General features: G+C 41.5%; 1 protein-coding gene across 2 annotated transcripts in view; it reads left to right on the top strand.

The window, feature by feature from the left end:
• The window catches only part of DGKI (diacylglycerol kinase iota), a gene marked incomplete at its 5' end in the record, with an annotated part of 450,403 nt that overhangs the window by 206,584 nt on the left and 224,416 nt on the right, over window positions 1-19,403 (top strand). For both annotated transcript variants that reach the window (XM_082846809.1, XM_082846808.1), the window contains 2 exons: window positions 36-101; window positions 16,817-16,888. In XM_082846809.1, coding sequence (XP_082702935.1) covers window positions 36-101; window positions 16,817-16,888 — 138 coding nt within the window. The remainder of the gene's footprint in view (window positions 1-35; window positions 102-16,816; window positions 16,889-19,403) is intronic.

Raw genomic sequence — 19,403 nt, 5'->3', positions numbered from 1 at the left:
TTGAAACATGTTTATTTACTTTTGTTTTCCCACAGAATTTTGTGCGTCATCACTGGGTACACAGGCGTCGGCAGGAGGGAAAATGTAAGCAGTGTGGTAAGGTAAGGGGCCCGCACCCCACGGTCATCGCAGGAGTCTCCTCAGGCCTTGGCAAGCACCCAAGGTAGATGAGTCCAGTCACCTGGACCCAGGGCTCAGGACGTCCCTTCCTTTCCCAAAGGCCTCCCTTCTCTAGGTCCCCTTCCCTTAAGAGGTGTTTTATTTGTTCTAGAACTCACTCAAGAAGCAGTGGTCTCCATACAAGGAATTAGCACGTTTTAAGAGAGATGGATGGACTTTTACAGTGAATTTCATTGTGGATAGTTTAAAAAAAGGATACTTCCTATTTTGTTAAAACTCCCTCCTGAGGACTGCTGGCCCATCATACTTCTTTGAACACCAACAGAAAACCAGTAGGTTGATGAGCGATACTCGTGTTGATATGTTATGGTTGAGCAGAACTGGGTAGAAGGACAACATGGAAGCAAGAAATGTGTTGCTCTCTTGGGATATTATCCAATTCCTGGAAAGAGATGCCCTTCTCATATGTGGTGACTTATGTCTACTCTCTAAGTATGACTGGCTACAGGCCCCTCAGAGTGCAGGGCCACTTGGAAGAGTGAGGTGGGGATCTGACAGCTTCATGCTCTGTAGATTCCATGTTATTGACCCTAACAGAGTTGGATTATGGCTTTTTCAATGTACAAAGATCTACTTTAGGAATGAAAGGATCCTCAGAGAAAGTTAAACTGGTGGTAAATCCTACTACAAAGATTTTTTTTTTTTAAATTTACGTAGACGTAAGCTGGTCTCAATAAAGCAAAGTTTTGATTTGGTAGAGAGCAAGATAATTTGGGACAGTATATTCCTCATCAATTCATTTCTAATTTGTTTATTTATTCATATGACTCTTTGGGGTCAAGCACTGGGGTGAGCTGACCAGTATGGCATTTTTGACAATAGGGGGAGGCAAGGAAGTTTTGGCTGCCTGAGTAGTGTTGAGGGCGAGCGAGACATGGAAAAAGTTTGATTAATGTTGCTGTTTTCCCAGTGCCTGAAAGGGAAATATGCTGTAGCCATTGGTTACCAAGCTCTTCTTTGGAAGGTGGCACACTTTAGTCTCAAGGGTATGGGCCTCCATTATAACTGGTATTATCTCCTCCAGTTCAACACAGTGACTCTCAGCTGGTTCCTTTCTAGCCTGGAAAGAGGACAGGCAAAATAGGTTAAAAGGGGGAGGAGGTAAAAAGAAGAGGAGGAGGGAGGGAGAGATGAGGAGTTGAAAGTTGCTTACCAGCCATTTTACACGGCTGGGAAAAAGGAGGTCAGCCCTCTACCCTCACATGACCTTCCTTCGCTGGCTCCGTCTACTCCTTCCCGGTCTGCTGTTGCCCTAGGGCTTATGGATTTTTCTCTTACTTAGTGGATTGTAGACTGTCTACAACTTTCCCATAAGAATGTGTGCATGTGTATGCGTAAGAGAGAGGAAACAGGTGGGCGTGGCCAATTTTGAGGTCAGAGATGTGGACAGTAGGAAGGATCTGGATGAACAGGTTCTTCACTTTGGAGAAAATATCTTCACTGGACAGCCTAGTAGCTGGCACCACCTCAGCAGCTTTCAAGCCATAATAGATTTGGAGGAATTTTATTAAAAGAAAATCAATAAGCATTATATATCTTGTGACAAGTATTCCCTAGCGTCGTATTTCACTCCCTTTTCTGGCTTGTCTTCTGTTGGCGTGGTCAACCGAAGGGGAAGAACTGGACGCCCTGCACTCTGAGTTGCTGTGACCATGTCTCTCTTCCTGCCCAGTGTCCCCAGGCAGGCATCTCAGAGCACTCACAGCTCGCTGCTCATCACGGCTTTCCGCAGGGAAATCTGTGAGCCCAGCTCTTCACGTAAAGTTCCCATAATGTTGAATTGTTATATTCGTGTCCTGTGTTTATAATCCAGCTGCTTATGGATTCTCAGAGACTCAAGCAATTGTGGCATATGATGGTCTTAAACCTGTGTCTCCTTGCTGGATAATAAATAACCCTTCTTTGGAGCCTGGCTTCTCCCCTGGATTAGAGGAAGACCAGTGAGTGACTCTCTTTCCATTTGCAGATTAAGGGATTGAAGATTCATTTCAGACTTTGGTGCTATGCATAGTTTTCATCAGTACAGTTGGTTGTACATTCTTACATATCCAGAGATTTCTAAACCATTCCACACACACACACACACACACACACACACACACACACACACACACACACACAGACTTCTATACACATTATTCCATAATTTATCCATTGGGATGGGGTAAAAAATACTTTACTTAGCAAAAAAAAAATGTTTAAACCAGTGGTTTGAAAACTTTTGGGGTTATTAGTGAGTGTTTGTGGTTAAGAGTATTTGTGGTTTCATTTTCTACTTTTTAGAATCAACAGTAAATATTTGAGACTAATTAGAGACTGATTTTCTCTCAAGCCTTGAATATGCGTTTGGCTGAGTGTGTGTGTCATATAATGAATATCAGATGAGACGGCTCGTGATTCAATGGCTCAGTTGCTTTAACATTCACTGACTACCAGGCTGCCATGTTTATGACCATCATGTAGTTTTACATTGTTTTCGTTCATAGTCCTACATTATGAAAGAGTTAAGGTCCAGGCAGAAGAGAGCTGTCACACTCAAATTATGTAATTTGATAAGTGTTTAATAAAGAGAATATTTAAAATGTGTGAGCAGAAAAGAAACTACGAGGGATAGTGAAAAACTCGAGGCTAGTAACAGCAGGGATCTGTGGTCAAGCCAAGTCTAAAAGGGTCATGAGACTAAGTCGTGAGACTTAGCCAGCCTGAGGTGATCTACCAGCTGGGGGAACAAATATCCCAACTTCACTCACCTTCAGTCTCCAGTGGCCAAACCCAATAGAAACCAGAGCACAAGGGACATTGTTGAGGCAATCCATAAAAGTTAACTTTTTACAACAGGACACAGGGTAGAGAAAGATGGAGAGTGGATCCAGAGGGACAATGGGATTGATCCAGCCCATATTTAGTGTAAATCTATACTTGGCCAATGGTTAAAAGCAAGCTACATACTTATTCTGCAAACATACCTCTTTACTGATCTTCACCACATCTACACATTGCATTCATTCAATCAAGATTTATTCAACACTGAGTTATCCCTAGTAGTACTTAAAAAAAATCAATATGCAAAGAAAAAAGATAGTCATGATTATAGCTAATTTGACCTTTTATTTTTAAAGGAACCATCCAAACCCAGCAGTATGGCAGTTGTGGAAATATGCTTGTCAATTACAACTTGAAATTTTATCTTTTATTTCTTCATTTGGAAACATATGTAAAAGTTATAAAATAAACGAGCTAATTTTTTTAAACTTAAAAATTTTAAATTTCAAACATCAAATCATGAAAGCAGTTTTTAACACAAGAATACATAGTTTAACTTTGGTCTGCATTTCTGATGTCTTCCAGTTTCCTAACCAAACATGTCACATAATTATGAATTATTCGTCTATAAATTATATGTACTTTCATATATAATTAAAGTAAATTAAATTGTAGGTAGCCCTAATTAAAGGGGAAAATGTCAGAACTACTCTTTATTGTAATGAATATTGTTAAAAATGAATTTAAAATGAACTTGTGCAATAATTGAAACATACCCATCTAAAGGAAGTATCCTTAATGGCATTTTTGTATTGCAAAAATGACACAAATGATTTAAGACATTCCATGGGGGTGTGGTTGAGATATGGATGAATAGTGAAAGGGATTAGAGAGTCTAAAAATAATGGAAAGTACTGACCTGGAGCTTTGGGGAATGTTTCCTTCAGTAAAGAAGCACCATTCTTTACTGGTTTAAAAATGTGTGAGCCCTGGAGGTCAGCTCTCAAGAGGCCCTGTAGAGTTAGGAACAAGGAAAGGAAGTTCAAGGGTGAGAATCCATTCACTAGTTAGGCAGGTTTGGTTATTCGCCTGTCTGTATGTTTGTCCAGATGCCATTAGCCTCAGGAGGATTGTTGAGAATGTAAAGTAGGTAATACAACAAGTCCAGAGAAATCTAGCCTCTCCATGGAGCCTGTGCCCACATAGCTGCTGGAAGCCTGGCTTTTCTTTCTGTCCTTGGCTGAGTATCAAGGAAGGAGATAAGTGCAACTACCATTCTATTCCCTGCTTCTATGCATTTGACTCTGTTAGATTCCTCATATAAGTGGTATCATACATGATGTAGTATTTGTCTTCCTGTGTCTGGCTTATTTTACTGAGCATAATGTCTTCCCGATTCACCTGGGGAAGGGGAAATGGAGAGGTACAAAGGGTACAAAGTTTCAATTATGCAAGATGCATGAGTCTTTGAGATCTACAGCATAGTGCTTGTAGTTAACAATACTATATTGAATACTTGAAATTTTTCTAAGAGGGTAGATATTATATTAAGTGTTCTTATCACAAAAGATAATAGTAACCAAGGAGGGCAGGAGGAAACTTTTGAAGGTGATGGATATGTTTACGGCATAGATTGTGATGATGGTTTCACAGGTGTATACTTGTTTCCAAATTCATCAAGTTGTACACATTAAATATGTACAGCTTTGTTGTATGTCATTCATACTTCAAAGTGGTTTGTAAAAAGGGCAGATAGAGGCTGAGGGCTCGGAAGCAGAGTGTTCCTTGCTGTGGTCTCCAGGTGGCTAAGTCACTCAGTTCTCACCTGTAGAGATGTTTTGCTACTGCCACTGCTTTCCTAGTCTTTGACATGGCCGGTGTCCTAGTAGTTACAGCTAATGTGATGCTCTAGTCACTCTGGTCCCTAATGCTCTTTCTTCAGAAAAGACTTCGCAAGAGAAGGCACGAGGATTGTGCAGAAGGAGGAGTTGAACTGCAGTGCAGCTCCAACAAAGGCCTCAGCCAATCCAATAAGGATCTGGAAAAGCCCCTCAGAGTTGCCCTGCCTTGACCAGTCATTGGATGTGGACTGTCCTTGGCCAAGGTGACTCTTTTAGGCTTAGGGCAATGCTTAAGGATGGAAAGATGACTCCCTGGAAAGCCATCAGCCTCCAGCACTCCTATCAACTGGGAGAATGAGCTGAGTGCCTCAGGCCCGCAGCAGAGTTTTCTGGGTGGAACATCAGCATCTACTACAGTCTGTCCCTTGTGCTTCTCAGAGTCACTTGCTTCATAAAATACATGTTCGGAAAAGTTCCTCCAGGATTCTGGTTGGGCTGACTTCCTGGGGAAACATTTAAGAGGAAGGTTAGTGGGATACACTACAGCCCTGTCTCTGGCAGCCGGTCTTAAGTCTGCAACTGATGTTCATCCTTCCTCAACCACTCTTTCTGTAGTCACCTCACGCTCAGTTAACTCTTCTTGTCCAGGTGATCACCTGTTTGGGCTGTTGTAACAGAATACCCTCGATTGGGTAGCCTAAAAACAACAGAATCTTATTTCTCTGTCTGGAGGCTAGGAGTCCAAAGTTGAGATGCTGGCAGATTCGGTTTCTGGTGAGAGCTTACTTCTTTTTCATAGATGACCATCTTCTTGCTGAGTTCTCACATGGTAAAAGGGACAAGGGAGCTATAAAAGTCTATTTTATAAGGACACTAATCCCATCATGAGGGCTCCACTCTCATGACCTAATCACCCTCTAAAGACCCCACCTCCACATGCCAGCACGTTGGGGATTAGGTTTCAACATACGAATTTTGAGGGGACACAAGCATTCAGTCTCTAGCAGTGACCTACTTGGTGGAGTGACCAAGACCCTTACCCTGCGCAGTCTGATCCCCTGGTCTTGGCTGTTGCACTTGTCTATTGACCATCAAAAGTTTTCAAAGAATTAGAAAGGATGCCCCAGTGGATAATCTGGGTGCCAGATATTTTCTTACTGCCTCCATTGTCAAATAACTCTCCCCCACCTAATGATCAGGATCAAGATGGTGACGCCTTCCTGTGCCCGCTAGTCTCTTGACACAAAGATGCCAAAGTAACTTGGTGCAGTGGTAGTTTAAGGTTTAAGGTCCTCCTGTTATCCATGGTGGAGATATTCCCCACCTGGTATTCAGACTCTCAGAGCCCAAAGTTGTGGAGAAAGGAAGCACAAATTCCCCAAGTGGGCCAGTGGGAGTGATAGTAGGCAGGGCTCCTCCTCCTCTCACTCCTTGGTCTCTGCACCCACGTATTTTACCATGGAAACACAGCCCCATTAAATGATCATGAGTTTGGTCAATATACTGAGACTAGAGGATGGTGCTCATAGGATACCATCTCAAAGCTGAAGCCCATGTCACATCTTCAAAAGACCTTTCCATCTCTTTGTCAGGCCTGTAGCTTCTTGGTGGTGTGGGATGTGGTAGGACTTATGTATCTCATGGCCATATGCCTACTCCTGAACCTCCATTTCAAGAATACAAAAATGTATTCTTTGGTCTGAAAGTGTTGTATAAGATCCTGTGTTGGTGGGTCAAACACCCTGTAAGCCCTTGCTTAGTAGCACTGACTGAGGCCCTGCAGAAGGAAAAGGTAAACCCATACCTACAATATGTGTTGATTCTGGTCAAGGTGACTTGCTCCCACTTCCAGAGTGGAAGGAGTTTAGTGTAGTCAATTTTCCACCAAGCATCTAGTGGTTCCCTTTCAGGGTTGGTGCCATATTAAGTGTTCAGCTTTGGTATCTTTGTCTGGCAGGCTAGACAGTCAGCAGTGATAGTAGCAGTGATGGTAGTGGAAGCCCATGCTGCTGGACCCAGCCGTAGCATTCATCACTGCCATCACGGCTACTCCACTTCTGAGCCCATAGCGCTATGGATAGCTCATGACAACGTGTGGAGTCTGAGTTGTTATATCTAAGTTTTTAGTTCTTATACCGTGAATGCTTTCTGGTGGGCATTAATGTGCAGTACAGTGATCTTCACTTTATGTTCATCCATGTGCCTCTTCCCCTGATCTCCTCTTTCCTTCCAGGCCCCTGATCAACTAGCCAAGTCATTCAACACTATCTGTAAGTCATTATATATTCTTATATCAGGCTACTTATCTTTTCACAGAAAGTGGGGGACCAGCTGCTCTTCCTGAAGTTATGTCCCTTGGGAGGATTTCTTCTCACTTCTGTCCCTCAGGACAACTCCTGAGTAGGCTTTAGTGAAGTAGTAGTCTACTTTTGGCTTGGACTCATGTGCCAAGTTGACCCATCCATGAACCTATCACAGCTTTTTCCTTCTCTTTCAGATGGTCATAAGGGATCCCCATATTTCCATAGGTGTGAGTTGAATGAGAGGCCTAGTATTATAACAGTGGATAATATGGGGAGTCTGAGCTACCTACTCATGTGTCTTACTTGTGTTCTTTGGTACTGCTGGTGCCAGATCCCGTATGTTCCCATTTAAATGTAACAGTGAATTGCACCTGAGCCCACACAACCTTATGACTTAGGGATCTGACAGAACCCAGCTCATGACTACCTGGTGATTCAGGTATTCCTCCACCATAACATAATAACATACTGTTTTTGAAAGATATACAAATCTCTCCTACAGATGGCACGACCTCATTTCAGAATCCTAGAGTCTATGTTGTAATTCTCCTATTGATGCTTGTCATTAACTCTATAGTGCCTCTTTTCTCCTACCCAGTGCCTCTAATAGCATGGGGCCTGCTGCAAGTGACAGGGCCTACTTTCACTGAAGACTGGACCCACTGCAGAGTTGTTTCATGTTCTGTGCTCTACTCTAAGCTGGCAGCTTTTAATATCATCCAATAAACTGATTGAGGCAGTATTCCTAAGTGTGGAATATACTGCCTCAGAATTCAAAGAGACCTACAGAGTACCATGCTTCATTCTTAGTGGTTAAAATTGTGAAATGCAATAATTTGTCCTTTAGATTGGGCAGGATATTCTAGCACGCCCTGGCCCACTAAACTTCATTGATGTGTGGGACCTCTGATTCTTCATAGGGCTTATCTCCCCACCTTCTGTCTCACCAAAACCTCCAATATACTTGCCACTTCTTGCTCATCCACCTTAATACGATACCTTTGATATGGTGGACCAAGTGGTATTCTTCAGAATGTTCATATGGTTCAGGTTACTTTGCACTATATTTGGATAAGATTCAGAAGAGTTAAAAGCCCTGGCACAAGGCTGTAAAAGTACACTGTTAACCCTAACAAGTGAATGCACATGGTTTTTGATTCTCCTTTCAGAGAGGGAAGGAAAATAATTCATTTGCTAAATCAACAACCATAGGTCATATACTCAAGGCCAAAAGATCCCAAATTTGACACAGTATCTACAATTAGAGTATACTGGGTTGCATCTGTGGTAGTCCAGCATTATTCTCCACTATAATATCTGGTTTTGTAGGAGCCCAGCTGGTGAATTAAATGGGGATATTTTGGGGAACACCACCGCTGCCTCCTTTAGTCTTTAAGGTGGCACATAAAGAGATAATAATTTTTAAAAATAAACACAATAACATTATCATAACATACAAAATTAATCATTTAATACCTATTGCTTCTGAGAATGTGACATTGGTTTTGATTTAGATATGACTGGGAGGGTGGTTGAGTGTTTCACTTGGGCTTTCTTACTATGCCAGCACTTACACAACAGGGCAAGAAACCCGTATTGGAGTTCTGCCAAACTCCCAGCATGTTCAGTTATAAAATTAGGGGCCAGGGGAAATAACCCTGCTGGGTTTGTGGAGACAGTAGACTCTCTGTAAACCATCCCTGATCCAGGACTCCTTTTTTTAAACTGGACCTCATACATCCCTACTCTAGTAGGGGACCATGATCCTGCTTCATACACCAGTGCTTGGGTATACATGTTGACCTGGACTCTTGCCCAACAGTCTTTAAAATATTTGGACATTTCTTTCTCCCCACTGTACAACTACCCAAGTAAATGGACCAAGTAGATCCTTTTAGATAGAATCTGGGGAAATGTTGCCATAGACTCTTGCTATGATGTTGCAGGATTCTCCTGGGAACTTGCCCTTTGGGTTCTATCTTTGAAAACTTCCTTTAGTCCAGAAATGGGGCAAAATATCATGACCCTTTATTGGAGCATTTGCCCTCATATTTCTTGATCCTCCATTCTTGATTTCTTTTTATTTTATCGATTAATACGTCTTTTATCTGATGGTCTATCTTGCCTCTGGGAGGTTGTGCTGTATTAACCATTTGGTCAAGCCCCCATGGCAGGAACTTCAGTCTTGCAGTAATTGCACCCACCTTGCTTTAATGGTTAAATGCTGCCACATGTTCCTTATTATTTTGGAACTTTGTAATATTTATTGGTATCAAGAGTGCTCACTCTGTAGGATTTCCTACCATCAGGCCTAACCTACAGAGAGGAGAGCTTCTCAATGATGATGACACCCTTCTCACCAGCACATTTCTTATAGTTTTGGTAAGTGGAATATCCTTTAGGCCCTCTTGCAGGACAGAGTCAACTGATGGGTTTTCCAGCTGTCCCTGGCATGCCATGGCAACTCTAACTTGCCCATTTCTGTGAGATTTTGATTGTTTCTTCTTCTATCACAGCAATTCTGGCATTGCTACTTCACCTAACACGGTCTGTTTTTTTGTTCAAGTTTTCAAACGCCATTCTGGTATTAGTGTTTGTTGTAGTGTTAGCACCATCTTCTGGGGTTCCTGATAATGTGTTAAATTCTCTGTTGTAGATGAGTGCTCTGACATTGAGAAACCCTCTTTTATCCAGCTTTAAGCCCTGCCCCCTTTGTCCTGCACTCTCAGGACCCAGTCCCATACACACTTTCCCATTCCTGCTGGTACATATTGGTTAGGTCACACAGCTAGATCTTTTGGGATGCAGTCCTTTTTCTCTCTGAGCGGCCTCTGCACATTTCTGGCTGGGTGCATTAGTGTGAAAAGATTATTAGGTCATCTGAGATACTACCAGGAAGAGCAGATCTAACACTAGGATGTCATTTGAAACTTGAACAAACAAACACAAAAACACCAAAAAAACAGTTCATGTTAAGTGGAGTAGGGATGCCAGAATTGCTGTGATAGAAGAAGCAGAAATTAAAATCTCACAGAAGTAGGCCTGCTAGAGTTGCTATATTAGGGACAGCTGGAAAACCCATCAGTTGACTATTAAAATCCCAAGTGAAGTCAAAACTGTTGCTAGGTAGCAGAATCTTTTCTTTCTCTAAGGCATGCATTATCTGGTGATATTCCTTTGACATAAATTCATGAAGCCAGGAGGGACACAATTAGAGTCATTTCGGCAAATTTTCTAAGTCTTTTTCTCAGTTGTCTGGGGACTGTTATAGCAAAACAGTCTAAGTTTGAACAAAAAGAAAGTGTAATTAGTTTTACCAGTGAAAGCGCATTTTCCTCAGTTAAGAGTGGAGAGTACAGCCAGTCATTTCCTGGATTGTCATACTGTCAGCAAGATTATAGATTATATGGCTTCTCTGAATATCTGTAATGATTTGTAGCTGGTAACTGTGGTAACGTCAACTTTAAAAAAATAGTTTTTTGTTAAAAACAAATTTTCCAAAAAACAACCTTCTTGATGAATACTATCAGCGTTAAAATTATACTTTTTATTGGGAAGGTTTTCAATTACAGGGCAGTCAGGGATGGACATTAATTTTCATGGAAGACCATTATTATAATTGTAGCTGGTTATGTCATTAGGTAGATGTTTTCATGTAAGGAACTTCCCTGGTATTCTAGGACAAAGATATAAACCCAACAGTTAAAGTTTTGTATGCACTTTTGGCCATATTGAATATAAGTATCTGAATACAGCATTTTTATCCTAGAATCAGAAGGGTGATAAAAATATGAAATATAAACATCACAGTTAAAATAGTTAACACTTAAATTGAAATGTAAACCAGTGACTATTGTTATAGGCTTAATTTCAATTATACATTAATTGCAAGGTTAAGCCATTGACTTCCATGAAGTCATCTGCCTCTGATGACAGTGTTCTGGACATCACGTCTTAGGCTCTTCATACAGTCTGACAAGTCTGTGGTAACAGTGTTAACTTATGCTGAGAATCCTGTGCCCTGAATTTCGCTTTTCCCAGCACCGCTCTCCCCAGGAGACTCAATTTATGACCTATAGCTTGTATCAGGGGCTGTCAGATAAATTAATGGAAAAAGCAGAAACTATCTGAGGATAATAAGACTGACTGGCTGGGGTTAATAAATCGTAATTACCAACATTAGAATGGAAGGACGCAGAGGCTCTATTGAGGACTAATAAAATGTCAATCTATGTGCGTGAGTCAGTGATCACCCTTGACAGAGGGCATATTATGGACAATAAGGGCATCGATAAACTTTCAGAGCTCTTAATTAATGCCATAAAGCATATTATAGTTAAACCCAATGGACAAGGATTTAGATTTTTCAATGATAATTCTAATAATGTAACTGTAGCTTCATATAATTTGCAGCACTGTCAGAAGTCATAAAAAATTGGTCACCATAATTCAATTTATAAAGATATTGTTTATTTTAATTCAGTTTTAATTTAGTGTATGTTTACATTTTGAAAATCTTGAGTGTTTATAAAAATGTTAGCTTAAAACCAGTAAAATCAGTATAGGAAGTTTTAGGAAGTTCAGGTAAATTCGATTTGCTATGAGTAAATGAACCCTAATCTTGCATAAACTGCAGTATTAATGGTACAATTTTTACACTGTGATAAAGCCAAGGAAAAGGCATATTATAAAATTAGCCTAATATCCAGTGATTCGCACTGCCAGGCAAGGGTACACCTATCTGTGGAAAACTGGGCTGAATAGTTTGTTGACGGGAAAAAGTCAACAATTAGCAGGTACAAGGAAAGAGATCGGTTCATGGTGACTTTGCTAATTAAAGATTGAAGTCTGAGCTCTGGATAGGACAGAATTAGTCCATAAGTCTGTAGATCATGGGTTAAAACAGGTGCCAATTTTTATTAGTCAGAAAAAAGTTTTCAATTAGGTCAGTGTGAGTTTGCATGTGGGTCACTCAAAGGTCAAACAAATGTCCTTTTCTATTGGTTAGAAAAAAGTTTTCAATTAGGTTGATTGATGTGGCTCTGCACCTAGGTCACTCAAAGGTCTTAGCTACTCAGCAGCTTCAGCTGGTCAAACCCTGAAACGTCATCACTGGTTGTCAGCTTCCGCTGGTTAAAAGCCGTTGCATGGGAACAGCACAACCAGTTTGAGATGGGCTCCGGTTGGAAGAATTTCCTTTTACATTGTGAGTATCAAATTGCTGTGGTATTTTTATCCCACTGGATAAGTTTACAAAAGTGCTATAATAGTTTTATTTTAAATTTTTCTAGAAATAATGAACTTTGCATCTAATTAAATGTGGGATGAACATTTTAGATATTAAATATACAATGTGTAAAAGTATATACATTTTTCAAAAATGAAAGGGAGTATTTGAGCAAAAATGAAGTTCTCTGTGTTAAGATAGATATTAATTTAGTCTTATCATTCCCTTGGGTTTGCCTTTCGTAATACTTGGTGAGCTTTGAATATGCAAGTGGATATGGAGAGGTTTATTTTGTTGGTGATGGTTAAAGTTTTGGAGGCAAGAGCAGTATCAACTCTTGGATTGGATCAAATCAAACAGGGAGTCAGGCTACAGTCAGGAAATTCCCTCACCCAAACCTCAGTTAAATCCGTAAGCAATAAAAGAGTTTGTTTCAAGTAAAGCGCTTTTATCTGGTTTCAGTCAAGGCTGTAAAACTGAGTGCTACTTGGTATATGCCCTAGATTGCACAAGAGAAAGCGGCAACAGAGCCAAAACAGCCCTTAAAAACCAGAGTCCGCTGAAATTCAGTTAGGGCATCTGTCAGTACCATAATATCAGATTTGGGCCAGAATTTAAAAGTGGGTAATTAGGAATCTGGCTCTTTTCGCTGTGCTGAGCTCCCAGCCAAAACCTCCCCATTGCAGGTGGTCTGTAGGAACTCGGTGCCTGAAGGCTCCAGTGTGGATCTATTTATGTCTTTATGTTAGATAGTAACCGTGAAGCCATGGCCACTGTGACTGCCAGACTAGAGAATCCAAAACAAAGCACAGAGCTGGTTAGACCAGGCTCATTTCCAAGGGACCCATCACAGTTCTGCATAAGCACAGCGCCCAGTGCCCCAGTTGTGGCTGGCCTTGTTGTTTGTTTCCAGTTTCAGCCTGGCTGTCAGGGCTACGCTGAACTGTATCTATTTCTCCTTGAAGTCAGGAGGCCGATAATCGATAGAGGGATGGGCTAATGCTCTCACTCTGGACCCCTGAATAGACTATTGCTAACTAATCACACGTGGCACACTAGAGGACTTTGTCAGCAAGGGGTTGGAAGAGGTTCCAGCAATAAACGGACTCCTTCACTTATGTGTACTGTGTTATAAAGAACTTTTCGAATGCATTGCCTCATTTGATGCTTATAACTACTCAGGCGTTGGAGAGGTTTGTATTTTTATTACCATTCCCAGGTGAAGGGAGAAAGTGGAAAGGATTAAGTGGTTTGCCTAGCATGTTTGCTGTGTTTAGAGCGGTTGGACGAGAGCAGAGTGAGGGGGCATATTTTCAGGTGGTTTGGGTTATGTTTTTAAAGTCTGGATAGCATGAAGTTTGTAGTTGGGTTACAGTGTGGTAGCACTGACGTTCTTGTTCAATTAGAAAATATTCATGCCATGTCTGTGATGTTCAAAGAACTATGCTAAGCTGTAGAGATCTATTAAGAAATATTATAAGGACTTCTCACAAAGAGCTTGTAATTCCATTGGCGAGAGAACACGTGCACATAAAATAACCAGCAACTTAGAGCAGCTGTTCATTGATGCCAAGGGGAGATACAGGAGGTGAGGCCTGTAGGATTAGGAGGAGAGGTTACAGTGAATTGAGGTGACCTTGGAACATTTTCTTTTTGGATTTTGTAGTGGAAGTAAAATTCAGATGCTGTATATGAAATAGTGGTAGGCACTCTAAATGGTGGGTTGGGAATTTAGAAAAACAGCAAAAAATGGTAAAATGGGCAAAAATGGAAACATAAAAGAATAAAGCATGTTGTAGAATATAATTAATCCCATCTCACTATAGACAGGAATTTATAATGGCTGAGAGTGGGAGATTGATGTAGAAAAATTGGCTGAGAAGATTATGGATGGCGCTGAATGTCAGTATGAATAGTTCTGTAATCTCGGGGTAAGAAGTAGTCATTTGAGTATTTAAGATTGAGGCTGATACTAAAAACAACAACAACAACAGCATTTTCCCTGGTGTCATGGCCCAGGATAGAATGAAGAACACGGGGGGAAACAGACTATCGAGGGAGAGACAAGTTAGCAGATGGAGCAGACGTCCACATGTGACGTGACCACTCAGCGGGGCTTGATGCCTGCTGGACGTGGGGTCCGGGGTGGGAGAATCCCACCACACAGCCAGGGCTGTCTGCAGGAGTCCCTGCTCAGGCCCTGCACCAGCTTCAGCGTGCTTACTCTTGCCTGCTGGCTTGCTTCTGTACACAGCGGAAAGAGCTCTATAGCTATAGCTCTGAAGAGAAGTTTTATTCATCTCTTTTTTTTTGCTCAGTCCATCAAGAGTGGCTTGAGCAAAGAGGAAGAACTTTTCAAGTGACTCTGATGTGAAATCATTCCTGCCTATTTAGTGCCATTTCGTTTCACATTGAATAGTTTGTGCCTCATCTTTGAAGGGACCTCTCTACCTAACCCTGTGGTCCACTGGACTTGGTGTCCTCCCTGGAAGCTATTTCTGTCAGGCAGTGATAACTGATGCCAGGGGCTGTGCAGGTGGTGGCTGGCTGCCACAGCAGTAAACCTGTGGACACCAACCTGTCCTAATAATTCAGTCCCTGTGTGTTTTACAAAAGCGCATCCTTTCCTGGGGGGATGATATTCTCCTTGACAGAGGAGGTATAGCAAGACTCATTGTTTGTGGGGAGAGGAGTATGTTTGGTGTCCTTAAGACCGCCCCAGTTTCAGTATTCACTAGGAGGACTCATGGGACGCTGTATATTACTCACAGCTGTGATTTATTATAACAAAAGGCTAGGAAGCAAAGTCAACAAAGGAAAGGCCCCTGGGGTAGAGTCTGGGGGAAACCAAGTGGAAGCTCCAAAAGTCTTCTAACGGTTACAGAGGGTGTGCTTAGTTCTTCCAACATGAGTTGTGACAACACGTGTGAAATATTGTCTCCTAGTTTCATCAGAAGCTCAGAGAGTAGGTTTTATTGGGGGCTGGTGACATAAGCACATAACCTGCTTAGCACATACCCAACCTCCAGACTCCCAGAAGGAAAGCAGGTGTTCAGCATACATCAGGCTGTTTGTACAAACAGTTCAGGCACAGTCAGTCACCCTTAACTGTTCTGGGAACCTTGGAACCCCTCCTGAAGCTCAAGTTCCCGGATGCCGGCCAAGGACCAACGTTCCAAGCAGGCCTTTGTAAGGAGAGCAGACTCATGCTTGTTCTGTGAACTCCTCTTCCCTGAGTGATTCTATTATTACTTAAGCTGTTGAGAAAGGGATACTGTTGGAGAAACTTTTCAGAATCCAGGAGAGTCCGGTGTTAAGGAAGAGGTCCTGTTTCTAGAAGTGAGAGTTGAGGCTGGGGAGAAAAGAGAAGGATTCAAGGAGGAATTGCAGAGCACAGAGGATTGACCCTGGTTCCGGTCTTATGTCCACATGCAGGAGATTGGAGAGGGACAAGGAGACCTGGAATGTGTTTTAGGAAACCCAAGAGAGGCGAGAGGACCCAAAAGGAGGAAATGCTCATTAGTATATAAAATGCTGCAGATAGGTGGGAATTATGGGTACTGCAAAAATGCTGTTGGGACTTCTTTTAATAATGTGTAAATTGAGTTTTGGGGTTTTTTTAACTTAAAGTTATCTGTATACGTTAAGCAAGACTTGGTCAGCCAATGCCTTAAAAACTTTCCTGCCCGTCACATCTTTCTGTTTTCTTTGGATTACTTTACAAAAGCCTTGTTTTAAGACTTTTTTTTGTCATTGATCTGCATTATTTTGTTTGGCTTAGATTTCACAGGGAGATAGAAATGGATGAGCTTTGGGAAAGCTAAAAAAAATTCCTTGAGCGTTACTGTGTACTTCTCTCTGGCAGGGACAGAAGCAGCCAAAAAGCATCTCTTCCTTTCTGGATGGAAAAGTAATTCTGTTTGTTTATTAAGAGGATTGTGTTTGCTATTCCATTCATCTCATTGCTGCTTGCTGGCGAAAAATGGACATTGAAAGCTGCTTGTTTTGAGTCCAACACCCCCGGGGGATGATGAAAGAGTTTACATTTCCTCCTCTACCCTGGGACATCTCCCAGACTCTCACTTCTAGGTCACCTGCCTCTCTCATGCTTCACTTCTCTTTGTGGGTTCTCCATGTTCAGGTTGTATAGAACCTCTGAGATGGATGACTATTATAGAGTCATGTGAACCAAAAGCGGCTCTTTCTTTTACTTACTATAAAAATGTATCAGAACCTCATTTACTTGGGAGAAAAAGGACAACGTTTTGTGTCTGACTTTGAGTAGTGTTAAGGAAATGGTGCTGCCTCCTCTGTCACACTCCAGAGGATTCTGGGATAGGAAACTCTTGTGTGGTAGAAGTTGGAGATGCCGCAGTGCCGAGTGTGGCATTTGCCATCCCAGTTACCTTAAGCCTGGCCTTACTTCGTTGGACTTCAGGAGGGCGGATGCACACTGTGTTTGAAGTGGTTTTAATTCTCTGTTTCTTATTCTGACATCCCAGGGCTTCCAGCAAAAATTCTCCTTCCACAGTAAAGAGATTGTGGCTATCAGCTGTTCCTGGTGCAAGCAGGCGGTAAGTTTGGGGATAAAATAAAGTGGGCTCGTGTTTTATCAAAATTGGCTTATGTCATTGCTGGAGTTCCTGTCTGTAAGTGGAACGTTATCCTAATTTATGTATTATTTCTCTCATAGGATCTGTGGAGGAAGAAAGACAGATCAAAACTATAGAACTATAGCATAAATGAGCTGGAAGAAACTATAAATTAACCCCTTTATACATTGAAGCCTGGGATCACAGATTGGAAAATCCTCTCCTGGTTCTGTCCCTGGGTTTAGAATCGAGGGCTTTTCACTCTTACGCCACATTTTCCCCACTACATTAGATTGTCGATGACTCCTATAGTGGGAGATTGCAACCTTAGATAATCCCTCTGACACAGAAATTCAGGCATCTTGGTTCTTCTGTTTTGGATGTGGGCACCTTTTTTTTTTTACAATGGGGCTATGTTAGGATAAGAGTGGTCTTGTATCCTTCTTTAGGTTTCGGTGTTGTTATAGTTGGCTGTATGCTCATTGAAATGTAAGTCTTTCTTACATTTGAACATATATACTGATCAGGATCCAATGGTAATTTCCCTATTTACTCTTCCTCTCTTATCTATCTTTTGTTCATTTTTTAACAGCTCTGTCCCAACTAGATGGTTCATTTTTTGTTTGCCTATGGACCTGTTTTTTTCTTTAACTAGACAATGTATACTCTAACTCAGAAGTTGACAAACTATGGGCTGTAGACCAAATCTGACTGCTGCCTGTTTTTATAAATAAGGTTTTATTGGAACACAGCCATGCCCATCCTTTATATATCATCTCTGGCTACTTTCATGCTACAGCAGCAGAGTTGAGTAGTTGGAGCAGAAACAGTATGACCCTGTAAGACTAAAATATTTACTATCCAGTCATTTTATAGAAAAAGTCTGGACCCCTGCTCTAATCTCTCAATTCACCTGTTTTTTTGGGGGGTTTTCTGTTTTTTTGAATGACTGTATAATTGCGATACATTGTCCCCTCACTGCACAGCCAACCTGAAAAGAAAGGGCTGTGCTGTTTTAGCGAGGGTAAGGGTTGGAAGGAAAACATCAGGACTCTACACACAACAGCTTTACCTGCCAAACAGAGCCATAGGGCAGGAGCAGAAGATGCATTTAGTTGAAACACATGAAACTGACCTTTTTGTGGGTCAAAAACTTTTGAATTTTGGCAGTTCCATCAGGTTCAACCTGATAATCTCTCTGGCATAATTTCCCTAGGCCCGCACCTGTCAGGAGGATCTGCTGTCACTAGGTAGGGACGCCTTGGTCTGGAAAGCTCAGTGCTTTCTGTGTGTCACCCTCCTGGCACATTTTTTATTCTTGGCATTTCCATCTCCTTTCGGTTAATTGTTACATGAATAATCTTTGTGCTTCTGTTCAAGAACATGTTCACAAACGTAAGGCCATCCTAGTCCTTGAATGAGACTATGCCATCAAAGCAATGTCTCCACCTGGACAGGAAGAAGCAGATTTAGAGCCCAGGGGTCCCCAGCTCTGTGCTGTTGGTTTCCCTGATCTGGTGAGATGTTACTTGCCAAATGGCATCAAGCCGGCCTCAGATAGGATGTGCCCACTCGTGCCCCCGTAGCTGCCAGGCTGTGGTTAGGTGGTTGATCCAGGGTTGTTTAATTTGGGAACTCAGTCCCACTTGACAGTGAACACATGTGCTCTCTTTTTATTAATCTGTAGTCCAGTTGAATCACTAAAAAACAACTTTCGCTTGACCCCTGTGGCAGAGTTTTGGTCAGTTCCAAGTACTGATAGCTTTGAGTTTCCCAGGTTTACAACGTCATTTTTCAAGGAGTGAAAACACAGAACATTTTAAGACAGATTACAGTGGTGTTGTATTTTAACAGTACAGGTAATTCCTTCTAGGATATCTGATGTCAAACAATTAAGTGCCTTCTATGGGCGCTTCCTGCAGCAGAAAATAAAACTGGGTTTGGGAGCTGGGTTTCATGGATTCAGGTCCTGACTCTACCACTTAGGAGTCCTGCAGTTTTGGACATACCTCTTAGTCTCTCTAGATTAGAGATTACTCGGGTATAAATTGAGAGAGTTGAAGTAGGCAGTCTCTGAGATCCCTACCATTTTAGAAATGCAATGGCCATTCATTTGGGGGTTTATTTGAATTGCTAAAAGAAAATCACTTTCTAAAGAAGGAATTCAAATGACATTTCTCTGGTATAGCAAATTGTTTGCAGATCACAAGTAACTGGTGGTAGGAGGAATTATTTATTATCTTATTAATTAGGATTTCACGCTTAATTAATTTAGTAATTTGCCATGGATAATGTCAGATCTTGAAGATATTCAGCGATAAAGACAATTTCCTTGATGTGACATAATTGGGGTGGCTATATTTGCCAGTTTTCCTGAAACAGCCCTAATTTATGTCTGCTGTTCCAGCATAATTATTACCAGCGCTCCCTTTCATTCTTAAAATTGTTTCAGTTAAGATGACAAATTATGTGGTCATAGTTAAGTATAATCCAAGTA

This window comes from Leucopleurus acutus (genome assembly GCF_964270905.1).
Source record: "Leucopleurus acutus genome assembly, chromosome: 9".
Lineage (NCBI taxonomy): Eukaryota > Metazoa > Chordata > Mammalia > Artiodactyla > Delphinidae > Leucopleurus > Leucopleurus acutus.
Note: the sequence above shows the minus strand (reverse complement) of the source record. Positions and strands in the feature narration are given on the sequence as shown.